The following is a 27,020-nucleotide window of genomic DNA, read 5'->3' on the forward strand; positions in this document are numbered from 1 at the left end:
TCTTGCTTTCCCTTTTCTGATAGTTTATTAGTGTGTAGAAATGCAACAGATTTCTGTATGTTAATTATTATGATAACTGTCAGAGAATGCACAAAATCTTCAAAGCATGACCAAAAAGAAGCCAGGGTAATACTATAAGACAGGGTCAACAAAGTATAACCCACAAGCCAAGGCTTCTGGTTTTTTAAACAAAGTTTCATTACAACACAGTCATGCCCATTCAGTTACTTTTTGTCTGGTTGCTTTGGAGCTACAGTGATGACAGTTGAGTAGTTGCAACAGAGAAATGTATGGCCTACAAAGTCTAAAATATTTACCATCTGGCCCTTTACCGAAAAAAATTGCTAATCCCTCCTCCTCGAAGAGACTGACTTACCTACTCTACACTTATACCCAGACATAGCAATTTTTAAAAGAAACAGAATTTTAGTGAACTTAATTATAAAGTAAATATATTATGTCTAGACATTAATTTACAAAGACATACAGGGTACTAGGTTTTAATTGGTTGTTTAAATTAAATACCTTATTCATTCTCTGTGAGAAAAGGACAAACCTATTATTGGGGCAAAATGCTTTTAAGTAACAAATGTACCTTATAGCTCCTGTCTCAGTTCTTTGGAGTAACATGTGTGATAGTGATTCTGTCTGATTAAACAGATGGTGCCTGAGAGAGATCAGTCCTGGACCTACTTCTGTTGTTTTGATAGTTTTTTTAATCCTTGCATATGAAATAAAAATCATACCATCACACTGGTGGGTTATTTAACCCAGTAGAGTGGCTGCTAGGATCTTGAGGATGGGAGGAATATTCATTCTTAATAATAATAGTTTGTTTTGTGTTTGCTTTTATTTTTAAAACAACAATCAGTACATAAAAGTATAGATATACATTGATATCAAAGAACCATGCTCAGCTTTAAGCTATAAATTGACTAATTTTGTACAAATGTTTTCTTTTCCTCTCCTGGTAATTTTAGTTTTCTTTTTTATTCATGAACTTGATGAACTTTACTGAGAAGTATATCGATTTTTTAAGTGTTCAGAGAGCCAACTTTTGCCTTTATTGACTCTTTTTTTAATGTTAGTTTTCTGTGTCATTGATTTTACTTTTTTCATTTCCTTGATGCTACTCCTTTTGTATTTAGTTTATTATTTTTCTATCTCTTTGTGGCAGAAACTAGGATTATTTAAGTATTTCTTATTTTCTAATATGCATTTAAAACTATAAAATTCCCTGTAAGTATGAAAATTTTCCTCTAAGTAAGTAGCTCTTGCTACATCCCACAGATTTTATATTGTGATTTCATTATCAGTCAATTTCATTCTTTTGAGGTGTAAAACCTGAAAATATATCCTAGTTTCAGAGCAAAAAAGGAGAAAGGTAATTTAATTTTGGTTGAAAACTGTTGTAAATATTTTAGTCCAAATCACTTTATGATCAAACTCTACTTTTCTCAACACATATAATTTTACCTTTACTGCCAGTCATTTTCATGGATCATTCTTAGAAAGTATGTTTAAAGTACATGGAAAACATAATTATTAACTGGTTCTCCTTTTATTGCCATGTTGATTTGGGTTATAGGGAAGGATAATTGGAAAGGTAAAAAATATTTTTGTTGGTGATATATATTTAGTTAACTCCTCTTTTAAACAGGTATTTAACTCTATAACTTTTATGGCTTCTAGAAGGAAAGTGGTCATGATTTTCCAACAATGAAGATTCTTGTTAGTATGGCCAGTATGTGACATATTCCTAGCCTTTCCATTACATCCTTCATTCAGCTGAACTTTGGTTAATAGATTTTAGACATATAGATTATAGATTTTGATAGTTATTTTACTAACTGTAGTATTTATTATAATTAGAAATATAGAATAATTCATTAATATATAATGAATATTCTTACAATATTATAGTTAAGAAAAAATTTTAAGTCATTTTGGGTCACTTGTGTGACATTGCTTATGTAGTGATTTTCTTTGTCACTGCATTCGATATTTATACTTAAATATTGCCATGTCTGAAATAAGTATAAAATTTGGATTTGCCATTTTAATCAAAAACTAGTTAATGTGCATGTTGTTTCTCTACCTCATCTTATTCCTTTTAAAATATACAATTATTTACTTAAAGTCCAACCATAGAAAGTTGAACCAGTTATTCATAATTAATATTACTTTTGATGGCTCTTGATGAGGTTCATTTTAAGGAAAATAGTTTCATTTTGAAGAGCTTTCTTTCCATTGATCACAAAGAATATTGATGTTTTTTTCTCATTGGTCCTTATTCCTGATAGCAAAGGTATTGGGAAAGCTAAATATCCAGAGTTACTCAGTGAACGTGGGTATCTTTTAGAACATCTTACTTAAACTGAATTTGAATCTGCAGAATAATTTCTGTTTCCTATACCAAATATGATCTTTCTCCCTGATTTTGGTCTTATAAAATTAAAATTCTTATTTCTAACATCTAGCTAGCTATAGTTCACAGACATGTAGCCCCTTCCTTCTCACCTCAACCCCAACTGTATGCAGGCCACAGAGTCTAGCATCAGGATTGCTGCAGAGGATTATACAGGCTGTGCCCATATGAGGGTGGGCTCAGATGGGGACTGAAGTCCTAGAGGGGGTGCCTTTTTCTGTTTTGCATATGTGCAGAAGCACATATTTACACATATGTGTGTAAATATGTGCATATTTACACATGCAGTAAATTAATTCAAGGTCTTATATGCAAGTATTACTCGGTGCTTTTGTCCTTACTTACTGTAGTCTGCAAGTGGTTTTTAATGTCTTCTTATCTGTTTAGTCTGTGCCATTTCTTTCTGCCACCAATGTCTAAAAGGTTTCTCCTAAAACCTTTCTTCTAAAAGGTTACACATCCAGTCTACCCATCCCCATACATCAGTTTCTTGCTGCTTTCCATAAGATATTGAAGTGATTTAGTGTTTGTTTGTGATGTAATTGTTGTCATATGACCATGTTTATTTCTAAGTCATTCCTCAGACAACTTCTCTCTTGAATCTAGGTAATTAAACCTTTAAACTGTCTGAATTTTCCTTAATTTTTTTATGCCTATGTCGCCTTCAATTTTAAGCCTTTGAATTTGTTGTTGCTCTTTTTATGCCTGACTTTAATTTATCATTTTCTTAGATCCGAGATTCAAGTTATATTTGTTCTTATATTTTAGGTCGTTCTTCCCTCTTTCCAATAGATGATGGCTTGCTGGATGATGGTCATAATGATCAAGTTGGTGTTTTAAATTCACCCACATGTTACTCAGCTCATCAAAATGGAGAGCGAATAGAACGTTTCTCTCGAAAAGTTTTTGTTGGTGGTCTTCCTCCAGATATTGATGAAGGTAAAATGATGATTTGGCATATAAAAAAACAAACCTGAAATATAATGTGAATGGGGATATGGAGTTTTTTTTACCTCTAGAGATTTTCAGTTAAAATGGATATCCATCTCTGTTTAAATATTTTGTCACCTGTTGAAATATAAAGATAATTGAACAAATAACTTTTTTAAGTTTGTTTCTTTAGTTTATATCTTATGCATATTATTATTGTGAGAATTTTTTGTAAATAAGATTTTCATCTAGTTCATCTCCCACTTATGTTTTTAAATATAGAACATATTTGAATACATTAAACTTTTTTATGTATTTAAAACTTTTTGTATTACTATAACATGCATGCGTGCACACACACATGCATGCACGCACGCACACACACACACAGTGAATTAAAGGTAACCAACCACAAAACTTTACCTGTAATGCATGACAGTTAAAAATTCAATTTCTTTAAGTATAAATGTGCTTTTAGAAACACATAAGAAAAGAGGCTATAAAACCCAAGCAAATAATGAAAACAGTACATAAACAGGAAATTTAGGTTATACAAAGACTAATAAGCATATGTAAAAATTATCATGTGTAATAATAACAAAAGAAAAATAATTCAAGATTAAAAATACAGAAACTAATATTTGCAAAGCTGTGGGAAATCTGCCACTGTCATTCACAACTTACTAATAGAGAATATATTGCTACATTTTGGGAATTTTTTCAGTTGTGATTCAAATATCCACAAACTTATTCTATGTATTAATCAGTATAATAAAGTTTCCATGGGATAAAATAACCTAGAACATGTCATTGGATGTGACCTGTATGTCTTTCAGTGAAACTGCCTGGCATGTATCAGACCCTAGTATATTTTAGAAATATTATAGCTTTACATGTCTTGTTTCAGCAGCCCTTTTTTCCTATAATATTTTACTTTATCAAGCAGTAATGGATCTCTTTATGGATCTTTAACTTGATATAATGTTGGCATGTTTTTCAAGCCAGTGATATTTATGATTTGCTATACTATAAATCCATTAGTGTCCATACATTAGTATATAAAATTTTAGAAGTCACACTGAATTGATTATTCTAGCCAATGTGCTACTTAAAAACTATTTTGATTAAAATAGCTATTAAGATTTATGTATCATTTTAGTGAGGATATTAGACATGTTTCTAGTATTTATATTCTAGTTTATCTTAGGCTATTTGGTACTTTAAATTTTTAAATCTTTAAAATAACGTATAAAATATAGGAGTTTTTTAAGAATGAATCATTAAAACTGATTCCTAATGCATATTATTGTACTTTTTTAAGATGAAATAACTGCTAGCTTCAGAAGATTTGGGCCTTTGGTAGTAGACTGGCCTCATAAAGCAGAAAGCAAGTCCTATTTTCCACCAAAAGGTAAGAGATTTTTTTGTTAATATTTGCTAGGGAATAAGTTATATGACAGCTAATTTTCTCTGCCTATAAAGTATCATTCTAAGTAACTTGGGTACAGACATATAATAAAGTTTCTCTGATCAGTGAAATTAAGAAATGTGTGAAGTGAGAATAAAATATAAACCTATGACTATTTTAAGTATTGCAAGATATACATAAGTGTTCCAGATAATAGCAGATAACAAGAGAGCAGTATATACTCTGTTGGTGAATTCAGATAGAGAAGAAAATGAATGGTCAGAAAAAAACTCAACTACATAAAGAGATAAAATGTGCGGAGGATGCCTAGTTGTGTTACTTACATATTGCCAGGATACTACTGTGACTGGTCACTAGAGGACAAGAATCACAAATTGAGCGCACATTCATTTGAGCAAAGCAATGCCACGGTCAGTGGGAACAGGAAGGATCACCTCACCCGCCCGAGTGGGGAGGGGAGGCAGGGGGAGAGAAGTGAACATGAATCCAGTCAGTCAGATTGCTAATGGCACATTCTCTGAAGTGAATAAAAGAAAGGGGAGGTTGAAAGACTAAGACTTTACTTTGAATATTATTGAAATGTAATTTTAGAAATGAAAAAACACACTATTATTCTCATGGCTGAGTGGATTTTCAAGCCTGGAAAAAAGACTCCAGTAGATCTATTGAATAATCTAATTTTGGCTCCAGGAAAGGAAACATGTTAAGAGTTATTGGCATACAAAAACTAGCTAAGGAATTCTGGTGATAAATTATATGAGCCGTCTCTACTTTTTGTCATTGAGAATTATAGAACTTCCATTAGTGGTTTATGTAGTTCCTTAGAGAAATGGAATAATGTGGTGATTTTTTTTAAATACCTTTAGATCTTATACTTACAGAATCCTTTGAACCAGAGATTCTAGATCCCAGACCTCCATGAGAGTCTAGTTAGAGATATGGACCTGTTTCCATATACTCTAAATTTTCACATGATTTTGGAGCTTACTGGACCTGGAGGTCCTGAATCCTTGGTGTAGAGAGAAAATTAGCTCCATATTGATGTAGATGTTCATTTCTTAGCTTAGTTTTCATCTGTTGTTCAGTGTTATGATCTTATCCTTTTATACAGTTTATTTTACTGAGTGTTCAATAAAAATGCCTGTTGGTTTCTAATGTTCCTGACTAAATTACCATCATCCCTTGTCTGGACTATTTCAGGTGTATGACTAGTCTGTCCACATTTCTGGCTATCTCCAGTTTTTCTCCCATAGCATAGCTAGAGCAATATCTGTGAAAACAATCTGATGGTGCTACTCCTTGCTTCCAGCTTAAAACCCATCAGTGGTTTCTCTTATTGTTAGGATAAAGGCAAAAATGCATTCTCCCTGCCAGCCCTCCCCATCCCGTTCCTTCTCCCAGTATTGCTTCTTGTTTCTTTCTAGCTCTGCAAACTGGCCTTGCTCTCTCCTGCCTCAGGACTTTTATGTTTGTCGTTCTCTTGACCTGAAGGCTTTCCCTGCCTCTTCATCTGTATATCTCCTACTTTTCTCAGCTTAAATATCTGTTGCTGGTGGGAAACTGTTAAGGACCCACCTAATGAGGTCAAATCCTCCTATTGTAGGCCCTTCTAGAACTGTGCCCTTTCAGAGCACTCCTCACATTTGCAATATTACAGTTTTACAATTTTATAAATATGCTTTTATTTTATTAATGTCAGATTCTTCCATTAATCTCTCAGACTGTGTCTCTACTCATCTTTGTATTCTCAGTAATTCATGGGTTGATAGTTGCCTAATAAATGATATATACAACTATAAATACTGTAGGATAGTTTATCCTTTGACCTGAAGTAGGTGGGGGAGAGCTTCATTGAGAAATTTTGAACTAAATCTAAAAGATACTGTGCAATTTAGATAGATTAAAAAGTTGTTCAATAGAGTTCCAGGCAGGAGTTGAAATATAATTTTAGAAAGGTATTAGAATTAGTTTTTGTCAAGACAGATACACATTTTCTGCATGGGCAGAAATGTAAGAACGGTAGGTTGGCACTAATTTCATGAAACAGAATAGTTGCTGTCTTTGTTGCTGTTGCATTGTTATTGTGGTTTTTGTGGTAGTTGTTAGTTTATTTTCTCAAACTGAAAACAAGAAAAAAAACAACAAAAAATATTAGCAGTGGCAAATTATACTATTTTGGTACATTATAGTTAGTTGTACTCATTGCCAAAGACCAATGTTCCTAAACCTTGTGCTTTCAAGCATTTTTGTCATTGATGTAATTCATCATTTTCCATGGTTTGGAAAACACTGTGTAGAAGCATTCAGTTGACAAAGCTACCTTGTAATTAAGGTAATGATTTGAGACATTGGATACTGAGCCACACTTATACATACCTGTCCTTTGCAGTGAATAAGATTCACCCTATGTAAACATTAGCTTGTGCTAATAAATTCTAAAGAACTATTAGATGGTATTTTTGGTACGAGTATTTTAATGTTTAACGGCTTGCCTTAGCTAGATCATAATTTACCTGCCATGTTGCTTAATTAATTTTTGTGATACATTTTTTCCATAATAATCACAAAAATTATTAAGCAGTATTAAAATATTAATATCAGAAATTAACATCATAAAAACATAACATTAAAAATACTGACTTTAAAATACTATTTTAGTAAATCAGTCTTATATCCCCTCAATAATTACAAAACAATTACAGCTCTCAAAACCTTAGCTTGGGAACTTCCCTAGTGGTCCAGTGGTTAAGCCTCGGCACTTCCAATGCAGGGGGCATGGGTTTGATCCCTGGTTGGGGAACTAAGATCCCACATGCCATGTGGTATAGCCAAAAAATAAAAAAAAATTTAAAAATAAAAAAACCTTAGCTTGTATCAAAATTAAATCCTTCACATAAAGAAAACCAGTCTTTTTTTTTTATTTTTTCAAGCCTATTTAAATTGTTTCTAGCAATTAAAAAGTTCTAAGATGTGGTTTTAATCTTGCATAATCATACCTTTGGAAGTTTCTATTTGTGTAGGTTGGCTTTATGGCTTATTTATGAAATCAGGTATTGTAATTTTATTAAAATGAAGTACTTTGTGTGTGTGTCACATCAGACCTTTGTGGCACTAAAAGCCATTGTTGGCAATAAGCTGTGTTTTTTGAATTTCTAGTAAAACATGACCTCTTACTTCCCATCGTTTAATGGCACAGACATGGTTGGCCTGATTGAAGACATCTTCACATTAGGACTAGATTTCAGTGCTCTAGGTTTTGTGCATAGAAATCTTGTCATGGAAAAGGGGTATTGTTAGGTCATTTATAGTCATCTGCTGCTGGGAATTAATCACATAACAGTAAACTTGTAATGTAAATTTTGATGCCTTCTTTTTATAATGAACTCTGTTCTGCCTACTAGATACATCATATTTGATTAAAAATTGACAATTGCTTGTCACAAGGAAAGGAGGAGGGGCATATTTTCAAAAGGTACAGGAATCTAAGCAAGAACTTGGATCCCAAGTGCAAACATAGTCTCCAGGCTGTTTGACAAAAAGTGTTCTGCTGCTTATCCACCTTGAGACGGACTTGTGGACACAGAGGGGGAAGGGAAGGCTGGGATGAATTGAGAGAGTAACACTGACATACATGCACTACTGTGTGTAAAATAGATAGCTAGTGGGAAGTTGCTTTATAGCACAGGGAGATCAGCTCGGTGCTTTGTGACCACCTAGAGGGGTGGGATAGGGAGTGTGGGAGGGAGGCTCAAGAGGGAGAGGATATATGTATACATATAGCTGACTCACTTTGTTGTACAGCAGAAACTAACACAACATTGTAAAGCGATTATAATCCAATAAAGATGTAAAAAATAAAATAAAATAAAAGTCTGACCTATCCTTAAGAAACCTGTTTCTTTTTTTAAATGAATTTATTTATTTATTTATTTATGGCTGCATTGGGTCTTTGTTGTTAGGTCTTCATTGCTGCGCGCGGGCTTTCTCTAGTTGTGATGAGCGGGGGCTTCTCTTCGTTGTGATGTGCATGCTTCTCATTGCAGTAGCTTCTCTTGTTTCGGAGCTCAGGCTCTAGGCTCACAGGCTTCAGTAGTTGCAGCACATGGGCTCAGTAGTTGTGGCTCGCAGGCTCTAGAGCGAAGGCTCAGTAGTTGTGGCACATGGGCTTAGTTGCTCTGTGGCATGTGGGATCATCCCGGACCAGGGCTTGAACCCACGTTCCCTGCCTTGGCAGGCGGATTCTTAACCACTGCGCCACCAGGGAAGCCTGGAACCTGTTTCATTCCAGCCTCCCTAAGGGAGTTTTCTTAGTATCGTTTGGAAGTTGTCAGGATGATTGTGGAATTTTCCCTCTACTTATGGAAATTCCTGGGCCTTTCCACATGTGCTCTTTTCCACCTGTCCAAAAGTATGCTCTAGAACTTGTCTTACCCTGAGGGCATTTGAAGGAAACTTCAGCTCCTGCTATGCTCAACTGGTTAATCCTGCCACAGTCTTTAAGAAGACAGTATCATAGGAGACCTTAGAGCGGATCTAGGTTTGAAATTAATCAACCAACTACTTATGTGACTGACTTTGGGCAAGTAGTTTAACCACCTGACACCTCAGGGTTTTCTTCTGTAAATTGGGAATAATGTTTCATAGACTTGTGAGAATTAAATGAAATAATTCACATAAAGCTCTTATCACAGTATCGGATAGTAAGTGCTCTATATAAAGTAGCTAGTTATTTTACTGAGTATCTCTTTTTGTGTGTATTCCATAGGATATTATGTTCTCCTAGAGAAAGTATAATGTAGTCCTACTTTATAGGTTTTTCATCTTTTTCAAAGGCATGTATTTTCCAAACCATACTGAAATTTGGGGTGAAATCACTTACCTTGACATATTGCCTCATTCTTATGGTTATTACAGGCTATGCATTCCTTCTCTTTCAAGAAGAGAGCTCAGTTCAGGCACTAATTGATGCTTGTATTGAAGAAGATGGAAAACTCTATCTGTGTGTTTCCAGCCCTACTATCAAGGACAAACCTGTAAGTAAATGCTACTCAAACTTTAAGTTACAAATGCAAGTTTTCCAAAAACAGTTTTGAAATGATCATTAGTGAAAAAATAAATAAACTACCATTTTGAGTTCAATTTTTTAAAATTCATATAATTTATTATATCTGGATAAAATGTTAACAGTTTGTTTCCAAACCCATCTATCCAAAATTTTGAACAGTACAGTGGCACAAAGCTCATCAGCTATTAAAGGAGTGAGACCTAATACAGTAATGTCATTTTCTTCATAGGTTCAGATCCGTCCTTGGAATTTAAGTGATAGTGATTTTGTGATGGATGGTTCTCAGCCTTTGGATCCTCGAAAAACAATTTTTGTTGGAGGTGTTCCTAGGCCATTAAGGGCTGGTAAGTAGAATGTTAACAAATTTTGTTTTTTTTAAAACAATCATTTAAATATGAATTGATTTGGTACGCATTTGGTACTGTTGTGTACATGTCACCACTGGGTGGGTGAAGGGCAGATTCTCCTTCTCCAATAGTTGCTTGCTACAGAATTTTGAGACAAATTCTGAGAATTGTTCTTAAGACCATTAAGGAACTGGAGAATTGGACACTCATCTATCAATATTGATAGCTAACTCCAAACAGACTCTGTAAGAAGAATCCACTCAAATACTGCATTTATGACTTTCTTAAGTGTAACTCTCTAAGATAATGAGAATTTGGGGTCTTTTTATGGAGTTTGATTCTGATATCTGAAGAAGAAATATGGGATTTTTTTTAAAGACACTTTAGATAAGTGAATGATAAACTTATGTTCATCAGTAATCAGGAACCAGAGATCTACCAGAAGAGGTCATATAGGAACATAATTATAGATGTAAATGCCCGCCATACAAGCAAGTTTTATGATACGGTGTACCCTTGTGAAGTGTGTTAGCGCCTTCCATCACTGAAAGCATCCTCTTCCAGTATGGGAGGTGCATGTTAAAGAACTATTCACACATGTAAATACTTACAGACATAGCTACTACAAAGAAAGACTAAGGGGAACAGAAGAGCATACAGCAAGGAAATGTGCTGTAGTCTGATATTTTAAAGATACTTGTATTTGAGCTGTCATATAAAGATTGAACAGAAGGAGCAGGGTTAGGTGGTAGGAGGTTGTGAAGAGTGTTTCAGACAAAGGGAACAGCATATTCAAAGATCTTCAGTGGAGGGAAGCAGAGTGCCTCGGAGAGACTGAGGGAAGTCCAGAGTCACGGCCTAGGATATAAGGAATGAGGTGAGAGATAAAAGAAGACATTGAAAAAGTAAATAGGAGTCAGATCATACAAGTCTAATAGCTAACTTGTTATTTATCCTCAGAGCAACTGGAAACCAATGAAGAGTTTTTAAGTAAAAGAGAGACATGATCATATTTTCATTTTTAAAAGACCAGTTTAGTTAATGACTTGTGGAGAGGGGAGTCAAATTGAGAGTAGTTATACGTAGACCAATTTAGGAGCCTGTTATTGCAGTCCAGGAGACAAATAGTGGTGGCTTGGGTTAGTGGTAGTGGTGGTGGTGGAAGAGCCAAGTGAACAGGTGTCACAGATATTTATAAGATAAATGCAAAGGCTGAATCTCAGTTTTCAGTCTTAAGCTACTAGGTAGACACTGGTACCGCTAACTGAGAAGATAAAGAACACTGGAGAAAGAGCAGGTTGGAAGAAGATTGTGGTATTGGTTTTGAAAGCTAGTTTGTGCCACCATTCAGAGTTCCTAAGGAGAAATTTCAGTTAAGCCATTGGTATCTGCTATATTTTTAAGAGAATCACTCTTGCTGCTGTTTTGAAAATAAACTTGGGGCAGGAGGCAGAAACAAGGAGATAAGTCTATTGCCGTGATCTAGATGAAAAAGAATGATACCTTGAAACAGGATGTTAGTGATGGAGGCAAAGAGATTGGATTCTAGATATGTCTTGGAAATCAAGTTCATAGGATTGCATATACAGTGGGGAAAAAAGAAAATAGAAAGGTTGAAGCCAAGGGTCTTGAGTTGGCAACTTCATCTTTTCCATTGCTCACTGAGTCAGCAAAAACTCACTCGAGTAGGTTTAATGGGATGGTGGAAGATCAGGAGTGCCATTTAGAACATACTGAGTGATGCAGTGTCTGTTAAATATCAATATGACTTGTCCAGTAGACAGTTGAGTTGTCCAGTTCTTCTGTGGTGAGAGCAGGTGAGCTGTAGTACACAAGAGAAAGGATTAGATTTAGAAAAGAGCATTATCCTATAGACTTTCACTTTAAAAAAAAAAGTACTTAAAAATTGTTGATTTACTGTGTTCTCTCCCATTTGATGTGAACTACTTTTCCTTTTCAAGTGGAGCTCGCTATGATCATGGACCGGCTGTATGGTGGCGTTTGTTATGCAGGAATTGATACAGATCCTGAGCTAAAATATCCAAAAGGTGCTGGTCGAGTTGCTTTCTCCAATCAGCAGAGCTATATTGCTGCCATTAGTGCTCGGTTTGTTCAGCTTCAGCACGGTGATATTGATAAACGTGTAAGTTGCATATTGGGAAATCATTTAAGTCCTATCGTGAGGTACTGATCCAAAGCTTACTACCCTACAGAGTTAATAATGTAATTCAAAAACCGAGTGTTTATTTTTCTATATTCCTTTAGCTCTTAAAGAGTATTATATCAAAATATCCCTGAAATGTAAAATTCTTGAGCAGACTTTAAATTTTAGGTATAATACACAAAATATAAATATAATTTTAAAGGCAGTTCAGAAATTTTTATCAGCCAATAAGGTCTTAATATCCTTTTAACTATAGAGGCAGAGATTGTTTTAAAAACTTGTACTCTGGAGTCAGACTACTTGGGATCCCATTTCCACCATTTGTTCTGTAACCCTGGGCAAATGAACCCTCTTTATGCCTCTTATTCCTCACTTATAAAATGGAAAACAGTAATAGTATCTCTTTCACAGTTATTTTGAGGAGTAAGTGAATTCACATATGTAGAAGCACTTAGAACAGAGCTTGGCACTAAGTGTTACTTATTTTTGATTTATAAAATCTAAAATAAAAACACATTTTGTATATTTTCCTAAATATATGCAAAAATAAATATGTAAATAAAGTAAATATATAAGATGATTGTCCTAAACTTTAAAACATTTACTCTTTAGTAGCATTGCTTAGGTCATCACAATAAGAACTTTTAGGAAGTGTCATGGATGATAACTGTGAAAGCTACCCTATTGAATAATTTCTAATACTGATTACCATCTAAAATAAGAGAAAGGAGTGAACAAAACTCAATTGTTTCTTTACAAATCTATCTCATGCTAAAATCTGTGAATAGTTCCTGAATAATCACGTTTACATTTGTAGTACAGATGAGATATACTAAAAATATGAGGTAAATTAACTTTTTTATACCCATTACCGTAGATATAACTTGAGTGAGTACTTATTTTACCAGTGTAACAGTTTCTTGAAGCTTCTTCTCTGAGGCTGTACTGTTTTGGGGGCAGGGGAGCTGGTTAACTAATACCCGTAGACCATAGACTCTAGAAGTAGTCCCCAAAATTTAATTATCAAATCATATCATTTAGAAAAGACGTACAGCATAAGTTCAGTTCACATTTGCAAAGTGGCATTTTTGTTTGCATTGTTACTAAAAATGTTGCCCCCAATAAAGAAAGAAAAAAATTAAGTATCTAAGAAAAAGGGCTCTGCTTTTACTCAGACATGCTATGAAATTTTGTTTAACTGATTTGAACCTTAGAGTTCCTCTCATTCAGTAGTTTCCAACCTCCACTGCACATTAAAGTTACCTGGGAACTTAGGAAAACCTTGACATCTGGGTCCCATCCCCAGAGATTCTGCTGTAATTGGTCTGGGATGCAGCATGGGCAGCAGTAGTTTGTAAAGCCCCCAGGGTGATTCTGATGTCCAGCCATGCTTTAGACCAGCGGTCCCCAACCTTTTTGACACCAGGAACCGGTTTCGTGGAAGACAGTTTTTCCATGGATGGACGTAGGGGGGGTGGGGGGGATACTTTAGGCGGCAATGTGAGCGATGGAGGGGATGGTTCAGGTGGTAATGCGAGCTGGGGAGCAGCAGGTGAAGCTTCGCTTGCTCTTGCTCCCTTGCTTGCTTGCTTGCTTGCCCGCCGCTCACCTCCTGCTGTGCAGCCTGGTTCCTAACAGGCCACAGACTGGTACTGGGCCACGGACCAGGGTTTGGGGGCCTCTGCTTTAGACCACTGATCTAGTCTAACCCCCTACTTTTGCAGAGAGGTGATAGGGTCACAGAGGAAGTTATTTACATATTATATAATTGTAGTTGTTTAATATGCAGAAGCAAAGGGAAAAGATTATTGCAGTGTCATGCTTCATACCTCTTTGTTTCCAAAATGATAGTGGAGGACCAATTATTTGGGGCAAAATATTGATTCTTAAAGAGAAACCCTGATACAAAGCAAGTGAATTGAGAAACACTTGCCTTCTTAAAAAGGCATTGAACTACCTGAGAGAAAAGTTTACTTTTTTAAGATATGTACTACTAAGGTATGTTTTGAACTTTATTTGAAAGAATTTGAGCCTTAAATATTTTACAAGTCATTAGTTTTGCTTATACAAAAAAATCAAACCCTTAATCTTTATACCTTTCATCTCTCTAATAAGAATATAGTTATTAAACCATAAAAACAGATTAAATTTAAATTTATAGCTGATAATCCAAAGATACACAGGATACTTATTTGGAGGGAATTAAAATTGTTTATTCAACTCGCCTTTTAGGCTTATGAACACTTTGAAGTTTACTTTCATCTCCCTGATAGCCATGAAGAACAATCACCACAAATGTGTAAATCATTTTAAATTTTATATGTTATTCCATGAGTAGTATAATTCACTGTGACTTCTGGTAGTTACTGAAGTGAATTGTGATATACTTCAAGTTGGCTAATTAATTATTTATCATTTTATTAGTTATGACTCCAGGTGATTGTGTATCATAGATAGCTCCTTTGAAGGGAAAAAGGGAAAATAATGGAAAATAAGAATAGTGAAGAATCAATGAAACTCCCTTTCACACATTCAAGAGCTGTTAGAGATTATTATTAATCACAAATAGGTTTTGACTGTATTCTAAAATCATAAATTTGAAATCCAGTTTTTCATCTTTGAAGTTTTGATTTTGAGTTAAGTAGATTAGCTTCATAAAATAATATCTAGAATTTAAAAATATGCAAAAGATACAATTTAGGACAATAAAATGTCCAATATATATAAAATATGTTTATCCTAACCCTAACCGTGAAATACAAATGCAAACAAAAACGTAATTTCATTACCCTTCTATCAGATGTTTGTTTTACAGTTCTTTTCATCAGTCAACTAGGTTGTTTCTAGTTTGCTGTTATTGTTTTTGTTCAAAATAATGCTGAAGAAAAATACCCTTATATATTCATTTTTTGCACACATGCAAGTATTTCAGTAGAATACATTCAAAATAGAAATTGTTGGGTCATTATTCTTTACCTTGGGCAAACCAAGCCCTTTAAACACTCAATTTTCTCTTCTCTCCTGAGGAAAGGCAGAGATCTTAGGCTGCCTGGCACTATTCAGTCAGACAAAAGTAGTAACCTTTCATTCATAAAGTTATTACAAGCCAGAAAACAAGGCTGTTGCAGCTAATAGTAACTAATGTTAATATACAGAGTATTTGCCATGTGCCACACTATCTTCAGTGCTTTTACTTGCATAATCTAATCCTTACAGCTCTATAAAGCAGGTTCTATTGCCTTTCTCATCTCACAGATAACAGAAACTGAGGTTAAAAAGTTTAGTATTCAGAGCTGACCTAAGTCTGAGGTCTTCTACTGACTCAGGCTTTCACAGTGGGACTTTGACTTCATATCTTATAAATACACAGAAGTCTAGACATACCCTTAATAAGGTTATCCACAGTTCTGGTTTGTCTGTACCAGTTATTTACAAGCAGGGTATCGCTCTCACCTGTAGTAGAGACGCATTGCCATGATCAGTGGCTGCTGGGTTATGCCATCTCACAAGTGGCACTGGAATGAGAAAACAAAGGTGTAAATACTATTTGTCTTCCATACCCTTCTGTTTTTCACTCACAGTCACCCCCACCTCTGAAAATATTAACACACAGGTGTTTTAAAGATGTTACTTCAAGAAAGGTGAGGGTGGAATGTTTTGCGAATCAATTAGGATTCTATAGTTTTTTTAAATTATTTTTTGTCTTTGGAAAAGAGAGTTATTTAAATACTATTCAGTTTATAGTTCTCAGAAGAAAACATATCAAAATACAATAAAATTGCCAAACTAAGAACTCATTTAATCATATGGTCAATTATGAACATGAAACATAAAAAATGATAGTGCAAGAACAAAATGATTTAATTTTTTTTAACCTACTGTATGGTGAAGCTATTACCCAGGGAAGATGCCTGCTTTCTCAGCATTGAATGTTGTTGGTCCTTTTCTCTAGAACATTGTATGAACCTTTTAAAGTATTGCTAAAGTGACTTTTGAAGCAGACTTAATGGGATATGTTTTCTCTCTTTTTCTAGGTGGAGGTAAAGCCATATGTGCTAGATGACCAGATGTGTGATGAATGCCAGGGCGCACGCTGTGGTGGAAAATTTGCTCCCTTTTTTTGTGCCAATGTCACTTGCCTGCAGTATTACTGTGAGTTTTGTTGGGCAAATATCCACTCTCGTGCAGGACGTGAGTTCCATAAGCCATTGGTAAAGGAAGGCGCTGATCGCCCACGTCAGATCCACTTCCGCTGGAACTAAGAATAGCAAACCTGCCTCTGTTTAACAAGGAAAGAAAGGGTGCATGTGGCTTACTGTGTCTGAAGATACTGACATGCAGAAGAAATAAGTGCATTCTTCTGCTTTCACCCCAGCTATCAATACATGCATCTTTATCAGCAGCCAAAACACTACAAGCCTCTTGTTTTTCACCAAAACCCTACATCTCAGGCTTACTAATTTTTGTGATATTTTCATGTTAATATAAAATGTTTTTTTGTATTTTCTCCAAGTTATTTTTATATGTAAAGTTAAAATTAGATATGAGAATGTTTTGCGTAGGGGCAAACAGTCTGCTGCTATATAGTGGGTGAAGCGTGCACTTATTTCTAAACGTGGGTTTTTAACTTCAAGATCTGCCCCAGTAATTTACCAAAGGTAGCAAAATAATAGTGAAGATGGAATATGTCTGCTACAAATGCTTATTTTTATTGTTGCTATTTTCAGTGTATACATAAACTAAAAATTAGGGTTGATTTTTTTGCTCTCCATTTTGACTTGCAAGAAATAATACCTCAAGATAATCTGATTTATTAGCTATTTTTAAACATTTTTAATCACAAGCTGTATTAGCTTTGCTGCTATATAGGTGTTATGTGTAAATGCCACCTATTAATACGGGATTGAAAACGTTAGAGACACACTGCATTGCAGATAAAATGCAGGCAGCACAATATGGCCTAAACTGCCATAGTTTTAGAATGTGAAAAAAAATGCATGTTTACTTACCTGTATACACCATATGCATGCACTAGAATTATTAACTAACAAGAGGTGAGGTATTGCAAATGTTCGAAAAAGCTCTCTTGAATCTAGGTAGCATGAACAAATTATAAAATTTGTTTAAAAAAAGCAAACTTGCATGCATTATTGTGACTTCAAGTTAAAAAAAAATGTCCTACATGTGTACAATATGCAAATTAGTTTTAGATTAGAGAGTGCAGCCATTTTGTGATCTGGTCGGTAGTGGAATTTGATTTTATGCAGACTGGATGTAATATTTGTAATCCCTGTGCAATTTTGTGATGTGCGGTTCTAATTCATGTGTGCAGTGATATAGTATAGATAAAAGACTGAATAAAAGAAAATTACTAGAATTTTAAAGAAAGTTGATTTTAGCCCCTTTGATAGTTCATGGTTAAGACATCCTTTATAAACCAAAGATGGCCAGCACACTGCTAACTGGTCACCAAATGTAAGACCCACAGGAAGCCCATATTTAAACAAAGGAACTTTATCAAAGAATGCAAAACTTTAGTAAACCTAAGTAAAGTCAAAATGGAGATGGGGAAATATACAGACGGCTAGTTGCATAAAATTCAATTTTACCTTAAAGATAATGGTGAAATCTGGCTTAAACTTGCATACATGTTTGACCTATGTATATTGGGGTCTTCTGTCTAAACTGGGGTCACTGTTGCATGGAAATTGTTGTTCTTAATGGTTAAGAATTGCTTTTTAAAAAAAAAATTTTGATGAAGGAATTTTGGTAATGACTTTGCTTGCAGTTTTTTTGAGAAAGTGGCATGGAAACATGCAATAGTTAATGAGTTTCTTTTGGTACTGAACACTATTAGAATATCATTAGTGATATTTTTTCTCTTTAGAGCATTTTTAATGCAACTAGCCCCTATATTTTAATGTAAGAGTTACTCTGCAATCTAAGCAAAGCACCCAGCAATGGTAGATGTTTTTTTTTAAAATGCTGAAATAAGATTCTTGACTCTAAAGAGAGAAAATTACAAGGGTGTTGCCGTATTGCAGCCCCTTGGGACAATCCTTCACGTGAGCAAAGTGTTGATCTTAATACTGGTTGTCTATGGTGTGCTTTTTTGTACTGTAAAAATATGTGGTTCATGTCTAACTCTGCTGTTTTATTGTGGTTGTGGTTCAAGTTTTTAATGTTTAAAGTTGATGCTGTTTTCAGAAGAGCTTTTTACTAATTTATTTGTCAATGTTCCCTATTTGTTACTTAACCATGATCCTCCAGATTTTTGGAGTATTCTTTTCTAACCTTAACCCTGCCAACCTTGATCCATTTGACATTTGTTATGCACTATTTTTATATCTCTGTGAGAGATTTTTCCAACAGTCAGCTATTTTATGGCACACTTTTTTTGACTGATGACATCTCCTTTGCTATACCTCAATTTTTGGAATTTAGAAAAGAAATCAGTAGTTTTGCAATGTTAATTATTTAGATATTTAATTTCGCAGATTTTTAAACTTTATTTTCATAATTTCTGCTTAATGTTTAAAATTGAAGAGCCTTTTCATGTATTAAATAATGAACACTAAAATTATATGATGAAAATAATTGGAGATGTTGAAAATCACTTTCCCTTCTTAAACAGAAATAAATATTGGAAATGAAGGGAAATGTAATAGAACACCCTTTTTGCCATGGGTAAAAATGACAGAAATGTATGGTTTGTTTTCCCTTCATTTCTGTTACAATTAAAGCTTATTAGTCTAATCTTTTATTCCTTCCCCACCTTCCCCCTACCTCTTTTTTTTTCTTTTTTTTTTTTCCTTTTATTTACTACATTCTTATTTTCTAACTGTTAAACACTGTATTGGAATTTTTTTTAACTTACAGATCATATTTATTTTACTATTTTTGTAGAAAATTCTTAATTTTGATTGTATTTTTGTATTTTCAAAGCTTCTTCATTTGTGTTCCCTAAATGTTCTTATTGCTGCCCAAAAGTATGACTGTGGAGGAAAAAAAAACTTTAAAAATCCACACTTTTTGTTAAGAAGGAAACATTTAGCATTTATATATTTGTGTATGGAAAACACTTGATATTTTATCCCTGTTGCATCTGGCTGCACAGAGCCTCTCCTCAAAGATGCTACAAAACTTGAATATAACACATTTTGGAAGGCTGACTAACCTCGATTCTGTGTTGTGATGTGCAATACTGTTTCTAATGTTTGTATAAAAAAAATAACAGTGTAAACCTTTTTAATGCAAATTTATTTTTTTCATTGCATATTTTGCAGATTTTATCCACAGTGTCATTTTTTACTGTCAGAAAAGATACCCCTTTTGTCATTGCAACTATTTTTTAAATCCAGAAATCTTTGTACTGATGTAAATGATTGTAGTTATTTTGGATAGTGTTTTGCTAACAAAAGGAAAGACTTTTTTCATGCATATTTCTATTTTGTTTTTTTGGGTTTTATTTTATTTTAATAGTAGTAAAATACTTGGAATAATTTTTCATATTCTTGTCATTAATATTATTTTGTATTTTTATGTGGAAATATATAATTTTATGACACTAATTGCTAAAGTTTATTTTATGTTGAATTATTTTTGGAGCTGAAATCTTTGTAATATTAAAGCAACTAGTTTCTAATTCCCAGTTTCTGTATAGAATCGCACAAGTGGTTTATGGAGTGTTTGGATTGTAATTATAAATGGTTCTTTGATATGCAAATTAATATTTTCAGTTGATTTTATTTTATATTCCTAATGGGATGTTAAAGCCGTTTTTTATTTTTTTCTAAATAAAAAGAGAACCCATGCTTTTATGGACACTAGATAAACGCCTTCAGCTTAAATTTTTTTGTTAAAATACTTTAGTTTATTTTATTGTTATCTTCCAGGTGTCTAAATCTCCAGTCTGTCTGTTGTACTGGTAATTTAACTCTGTAATGGAATAGTTTGCTGCCAACTATTTATATTAAGTAATTTTTAAATATTTGTAATATTGTTGACTGACTAATAAACTATTAAGTTATTGGCATAGTTGTGGAACCTTATTCTTTAGTTCAAATCTATCAAAATATCCATGGACACCAGTAAAATATTTTTTACAGAGCTGAGTGACAAGGCTATATAAAGAAGCCCAGGCCACTATGTAGTTTAGTGTGAGGATTGCAAGGGAAACTTGGAGATCATCTAGTTCAGTATTTGGGCCCCAAAGACCCTTTGCATCAGTTCTCCTCCCCATCTCACCCTTAGCCCCACATACATACCATAGAAATTTGGGTGTTAACAATCATCACAGATAATTAGTGTTACTATATCTAAATTGATGCTGTACTTAAAAAATTAAAAACTGTTTACCATGTTGCGAAGTGCACAATTTCCGTGATGCTTTCTCAGGTACCATCTAATTGGGAACCACTTGTCAAAAAATTATTATGCTTATTTTCTATAGAGTCTGTGAGTTCTTCAGTGGCCACATTGTAGAGGGAGAAAGGGAAGGAAAGGTATAGAATAAGTAGCCTGGGATCTAGGTTCCTCAGCCTAATTATGGCTAGAACAGCTCTACCTTTAACTTGAACAAAGTTGGAGATTCACATAAAAATTGGTGTTTAGCATGGGACCCGGGGAAAGAAAGGTTCCATTGCTTTTTTAGAGAACATGTTAAAAATTACTGATTATAATCAATTTTTTCTTTTACCTATGAGGACATAGGTATCCCAGAGAGGGTAAAACTTACTATTTCCTCATATTCTACAAGACATCACAGAAACTCCTTAAATGGGCTAATCTTGATGTTGACAGCCCCTCACATCCTGCCACTGTCACCCATGCACTCCAAGCAAATCGTGCATCTTCACACATCTGTATCTTGGCATGTGCTGCCATTTTTCTATTTGGAATCTTATTTTCTCTTTGCCCAAGAAGTCCCCTTCCATAACAAAAACAAAGAGCCTCTTCTGCATTCTGGCCTATCTTTAAGACTTAGCAGGAATTTCCCATCCTCTTGACTCTTTCACCTGCTGCTGACATAAAGATCATTTATCTTCCTGTTCTCCCCTATCCTTCTGTTATTTAAGAAAAGAATAAAAAAAAAAAAAAAAGAAAAGAATAAACTTTGAACACCGACTAAGGGTTGGGCACTAACCATGTAGGATCCTTGGTTGCCAGGCCATTTCATAGCCTTGTAGGTGGAAAGTCAGGTTAACTCAAACTCAGTGTAATATACTATAAAATATAGTAAACGTGTATCAATTATGGGAAAGACTTTCTGCTGAAATGACTTCCTTTCTTTAAAATGATTTTACTTGATTAAGAATTTCACATAGGAGTTAGCATTTGACTTGAATTTTTGCATGAGCAAAGAATTTAAAGAACTCAAAATTTAGCACAAATCGTTTCTGAGAGAATTACTTGAAGATCTATTCCACCAAAAAGAGGGAATAACGATAAAATATCCAGGAAACAGGAAGATGTGTGATATCATGGAAAATAATAGATATATATTTGGACTTCATCTGGTTTCTGGCACAAAACTAAAACTCTTGGAATTTTCTATGTGATAAGAGTGATTAAGGGGGTCTTGATATTCATAACAAACTAGTTTTAACCACACCCTGAGTTTGTTAATGAGGTGACTTTTGGAAAGTGGCTAAGGATGGGGAAGAAAGGGTTGGAACTTTCAATCCCCCTATACCCACCCCCCCACCCCCGACCTGGCCCACCTCCAGGAAGGGGAGAGGGTCTGGAGGTTGAATCCATCACCAATGGCCTATGATTTAATCAATTATGCCAAAGTATGGAAGCCTCCATAGAAACCCAAAAGACAGGGTTTGGAGAGCTTCCAGGGTGGTGAACACCTCGGTCGGTGGGCTCAGGGACAGCTGGGTCCGGAAGCTCCATGCTCTTTCCGCATACCTTGCCCTGTGCATCTCTTCCATCTGGCTGTTCCTAAGTTATATTCTTTTATAATAAACTGGTAATTAATCAGACCCAAGGAGGGGTTGTTGGAACCTTCAATCTATAGTCAGTCGGTCAGAAGCACAGGTGACAACCTGGACTTTTCGACTGAAGTGGGAGGAGGGGGGCCGTCTTGTACAACTGAGCCCTTACTTAACCTGTGGGATCTGACACTATCACCAGGTAGATAGTATCTGAACTGAGTTGAGTTGTAGGACATATATATGGTGTCAAAGAATTCCTTGGTGGTGTGTTGGAAAAAACACACATTGTAATTGGTGTCAGAATCATAACATGGATACCAGATGCTGTTGTGGGTCTAACGTATAGTTAAAAAATAAAATGTGGCTAAGATTTATAAATAAGTCCTGAATAGTAGAGACATAATTTAAAATAGCATCATTAAGGTAAAAATAAAACTCAATTTAAACAAAATAAAAACCTAGATGAATATTTGAAATGATAACAAAGGCCTTGTTTGGAGTGGAGGAGGATAGATTATAGATGTTGATTAATTTATTGTAAATAATAAATTATTTTTCAAATTGTAATATGTAAGATGCATTGTTTTTAAAAGTCAAATACATAAATTATGAAAAGAGTGAAATACTGCCCCACTACCTTTTCATCCCCAATTCTCACTCCTGAGAGGCAAACACCTTTAATTGTTAACACTTTTACAGTATCATGTTATTTACCTCCTTCCAGCTAAGTAGCACACTTCCATTGTTCTTTCTTTTTCAACTTAAGACCTTGTTGACTTCCTAAAATGACTGTGTGTGGTTTGTTTCCAGACACACCCCATGCATGTATCTAACACACACACCCAAACCAGGCTGTTCGTTTTGTGAATAATTCATCACACTGATGATTATTACTCTTACATTTTTCTGTAGGTTTTATACCTCACTAAAAAGTTTGTTTTTAAATAGGCAAGTAAACTCTGCTTGCTTTAGTAGGACAAGAGTGACAGTACCATACGAAGAAATGCAAAAACCCAATCAGAAAGTGAGTTTCCATGGTAACTGCATCCCAGATCTATAGGATTTTTTAAAAACCTCCTTGTGAACTGTGAAGTACATATAGAAAATATTAAGCATCAATTCACATTAAGTAATTTTTAAACTCTCAAAAAGAAATAGAAAATTGTTGAAAAAAGGAACTCAGATATTTGTGCATTAACTCCTATTCTAGACTATGGGCAACATGTCTGTTCATCATTTTATAACCAGCATCAAGTAGCATATCTGGCCCATTCAAAGTTACCTGCCACAGAGAATTATCTACAGTCAGCATTTTCAAGGATTAAAATATCTCCTTTAGGCCTTTTATTGTTATTGTCAATCATGTGAAATATTTGATATAACCAGTAGTATGTGCCATTTAATAAATGTATTGAGAAACTCATTTAGCTTTGGTAAACTTGAGAAATTTCACACACAACACATCCCCAAAGACCAAATAGGAATTGGTCTCCTGTATGTCTTTTTTTTACCTCATTCTTTAAAGGAATATGTATTCACATAAAAGGTAATTCAGCTAAATGCCATCTCCTGTTAAGTACTCACAGTAAAGTGCACGCACCGAACAAATAAATAATTGGTAAGTATTAATCTTGACCATGTTAATATTTTTAACCATCTCTACCGGATGACGAACCGTTCGTTACATACTGCCTTTCAGAAACATGTTCTCCCAACTTTTCCAGACACAGGATCATGCAACAACCATGCTTCTGTCAGATTTGGTTTGCAAGCAGCCCAGGAAGGGAGAACAACCAGGATCATCCTGCTGCATTCTCTTATGTCATTGCCTAGGTTTTCTCCTTTTCATGTGCTATTTCTCAACTTAACGTTAATTTTCCCAGCAAGCATTAACTTGTATTGTTTTATTCTTTTTCTATTTCTCACAATGCTATTTATAAAATTCACAAGTTTTAAATATACAGCTTGATGAATTTTGGTAATTGTATACAATCATAGTCACCATGACAACCAAAATACAAAACGGTTCCTTCCTTGTTTCTATTATACTTGTTCTCCTCCCTCTGTCATACCTCTGGCCTCCAGCAACCACTGGCTATAGTTTCGCTAGAATCTCTTATAATTGAAATCACACAATGCACAATATTTTGTGTTTGATTTTTTCACTTAGAGTTATGTTTCTGAGATTTATCCCTGTGTTGCTGGTACTAATATGTCATCCTCTTTTTATTGCACATTAGTATTCTATGGTACACAATTTGTTTGCTTATCATCAGTTGATGGACATTTGGATTTCTTCCAGTTTTTGGCTAGAATGGTCACACATTTTTATGTGAATATATATTTTTGTTTCTCTTGGATAAACACATAAAAGTGGAAATGCTGAGTCATATAATAAATATATGTAACTTTGTAAGGTGTTGCCATATTCTTTTCCAAGTGGCTCTACCATATTTTGCATTCCACTAGCAATGTATGAAAGTTCCAATTGCTCTACATTCTCATACCAACTTTTGATATTAGTGTTGATCTTTTTTTTGTAGTCATCCTCGTGAAAGTGAAGTAGTATCTTTTTCTTCATTGTTTTAGTTTGCAATTTTGTTGATGACTAATGATGTTGAGCATCTTTTCATGTGCTTATTAACCATTAAGATATCTTCTTTTGTGAATTTTCTGTTCAAGTCTTGTGTCTAGTATTTTTTTAAACCTGGATTGCCTTATAATGAGTCATGAGTGTTCTTCCTATATTCTGAATATAAGCCCTTTGTTGAATATATGTTTAGCAAAAATTTTCTCCCAGTCTATAGTTTGCCTTCTTCTGTTCTTAACTATGTCTTTCAGAGAGCAACAATTTTTAATCTTGATGAAATCTATTTTATCATTTTTTTCTCTTAAAGTTTCTGGTTTTGGTGTGTTGTTCAAGAAATCTTTCTCTCACCCAGTATCACAAAGATTTTACCCTATGCTATCTTCTAGAGTTTAATAGTTTGAGCGCTTACATTTAGGTCTATGGTCAATTTAATTTAATATTTATTTATGGTATGAAGCAAAGTTCAAGGTTTTTTTTTTTTTATTTCATACAGATATCTGGTTAATCCAGTGCTATTTGTTGAAAAGACTATTTTTTCCAAATGAATTACCTTGACATCTTTGTCAAAAATAAATTGATCATGTAAGTGGGGGGTTATTTCTGGATTCTTATTCTCAACCATTGACTATATGTCTGTCCTCACATCAATACCACATAGTCTTGACTACTGCTTGGCTTGTCTTTACAAAGGAATAGCTGCTGAAGCTGCTTGTCATTTAACTGCTTCAGATGCTATAGTGGTCCTCAATCTACCTGGACACTTCCATCTCACTGGTCTTTCAGAAGACCAACAGAGAACAGTATAACTGAAAAGAATATGTCACCCATAGGCATGGAAGGAAAGGACTCAACACTTTGAATGTCAGTGACACCGTGCAACACTTTGAAGCAATAGCTATGTCAGCAAAAGCTGTTATGCCTACATATTGCTGTCAGTTTCCAGTAAGCAACAGCTGTGCAGAACACTATAGTCAGGGATTAATAAAGTAAGTCTTTCCAACCACTTCTGGATTAGAGCTAAGGTCCACTCCAGGCAACATTCATCAAGTCTGCAGTATTTTCAGGAGAGTTTCAGCATAAATTTATATTGCAGTTCAACTTAAAAATATTTCTCAAGCATTTAGTAGTGGATATAAAGATTAGATAGATGATAGATAAATAGATAGATAGATAGATAGATAGATAGAATGGGCAATATGATGATAAATAAGACAAGGTGTTTATGATCAATTCTAGGAACAGACGGATAATTTTAATAGCATATTAAAGCAAGGGTGAGATATATACAATGGGCCACAAAGCACAGAGCAAGGTAAACAGCTCAATCTAATAATTTAAAGAATGTCTCCTGGAAGATATAAGAACTGAGATTAGGCTTGAAGAATATGTGTGACTTAACCATGAGAAAAGAGGTGAGATGGGGGTTTCAGGGAGAGGGAAAAGCCTGAGCAAAGAGCTTAAAGCAGCCTACTGTGTGCTTGTCTAGGGTGCAAACTGCAAAGCTGAGCAGAACAGAAAATGAAGTCAGAGATCAAACTGTGCCAGATTATGGAGATTTTCAAGCCCAGCTTCATTGCCAACTCCTCCAGGAAGCCTCCTTTCAATTAAATTCCTCTCCACCCCACAACCACTCAAGCTGGGATATACCATTTCTCCTCTTCTTGTCCTCACTACTTTGCATTCTCTTAGTACCTGCGTCATGGCCTTGTCTACATCACTACTGTGAAACTCACATGGGAGGCGTTAATGGCTGTAACCTCAGCATACAGGACAGTGACTAGATCCAGCAGAATCATGAGATGTGCTCACCACAATGACAACTGTAATTTGTTGGAAAAGCAACCATTTAATAAATATATGTCCATGACTGTGTTCCAGAAAATTATCAGAACAGGTTTGAGGAAGGAGGCAAATATTAGTGTGAGAAGTTAAGAGTCATGAGCTCTAACCCTAGCTCTACCCTCTTATTTGGTTATTTCAGGCCTCCTTTCATCTGCTAGTATAAGATGAAGAAGAAACTGCATTATGTTAACACCTGGGCATTATACACCAAATGGCAAGAATATGGTACTAATATCAATATATAGTAATACAGTAAGTTATGGGGACTGTGTCTGTGAATAAGC

General features: G+C 34.6%; 1 protein-coding gene across 7 annotated transcripts in view; it reads left to right on the plus strand.

The window, feature by feature from the left end:
• CPEB2 (cytoplasmic polyadenylation element binding protein 2) overlaps window positions 1-20,366 on the plus strand; it is a 64,165-nt gene extending 43,799 nt beyond the window's left edge. For all 7 annotated transcript variants that reach the window (XM_082838536.1, XM_082838538.1, XM_082838540.1 and 4 more), the window contains 6 exons: window positions 3,197-3,367; window positions 4,680-4,769; window positions 9,702-9,820; window positions 10,082-10,196; window positions 12,161-12,342; window positions 16,398-20,366. In XM_082838536.1, the coding sequence (XP_082694662.1) occupies window positions 3,197-3,367; window positions 4,680-4,769; window positions 9,702-9,820; window positions 10,082-10,196; window positions 12,161-12,342; window positions 16,398-16,625 (905 nt within the window). In that variant the 3' untranslated portion in view covers window positions 16,626-20,366. The remainder of the gene's footprint in view (window positions 1-3,196; window positions 3,368-4,679; window positions 4,770-9,701; window positions 9,821-10,081; window positions 10,197-12,160; window positions 12,343-16,397) is intronic.
• The last annotated feature ends 6,654 nt before the right edge of the window (window positions 20,367-27,020 follow it).

This window comes from Leucopleurus acutus (assembly GCF_964270905.1).
Source record: "Leucopleurus acutus genome assembly, chromosome: 4".
Lineage (NCBI taxonomy): Eukaryota > Metazoa > Chordata > Mammalia > Artiodactyla > Delphinidae > Leucopleurus > Leucopleurus acutus.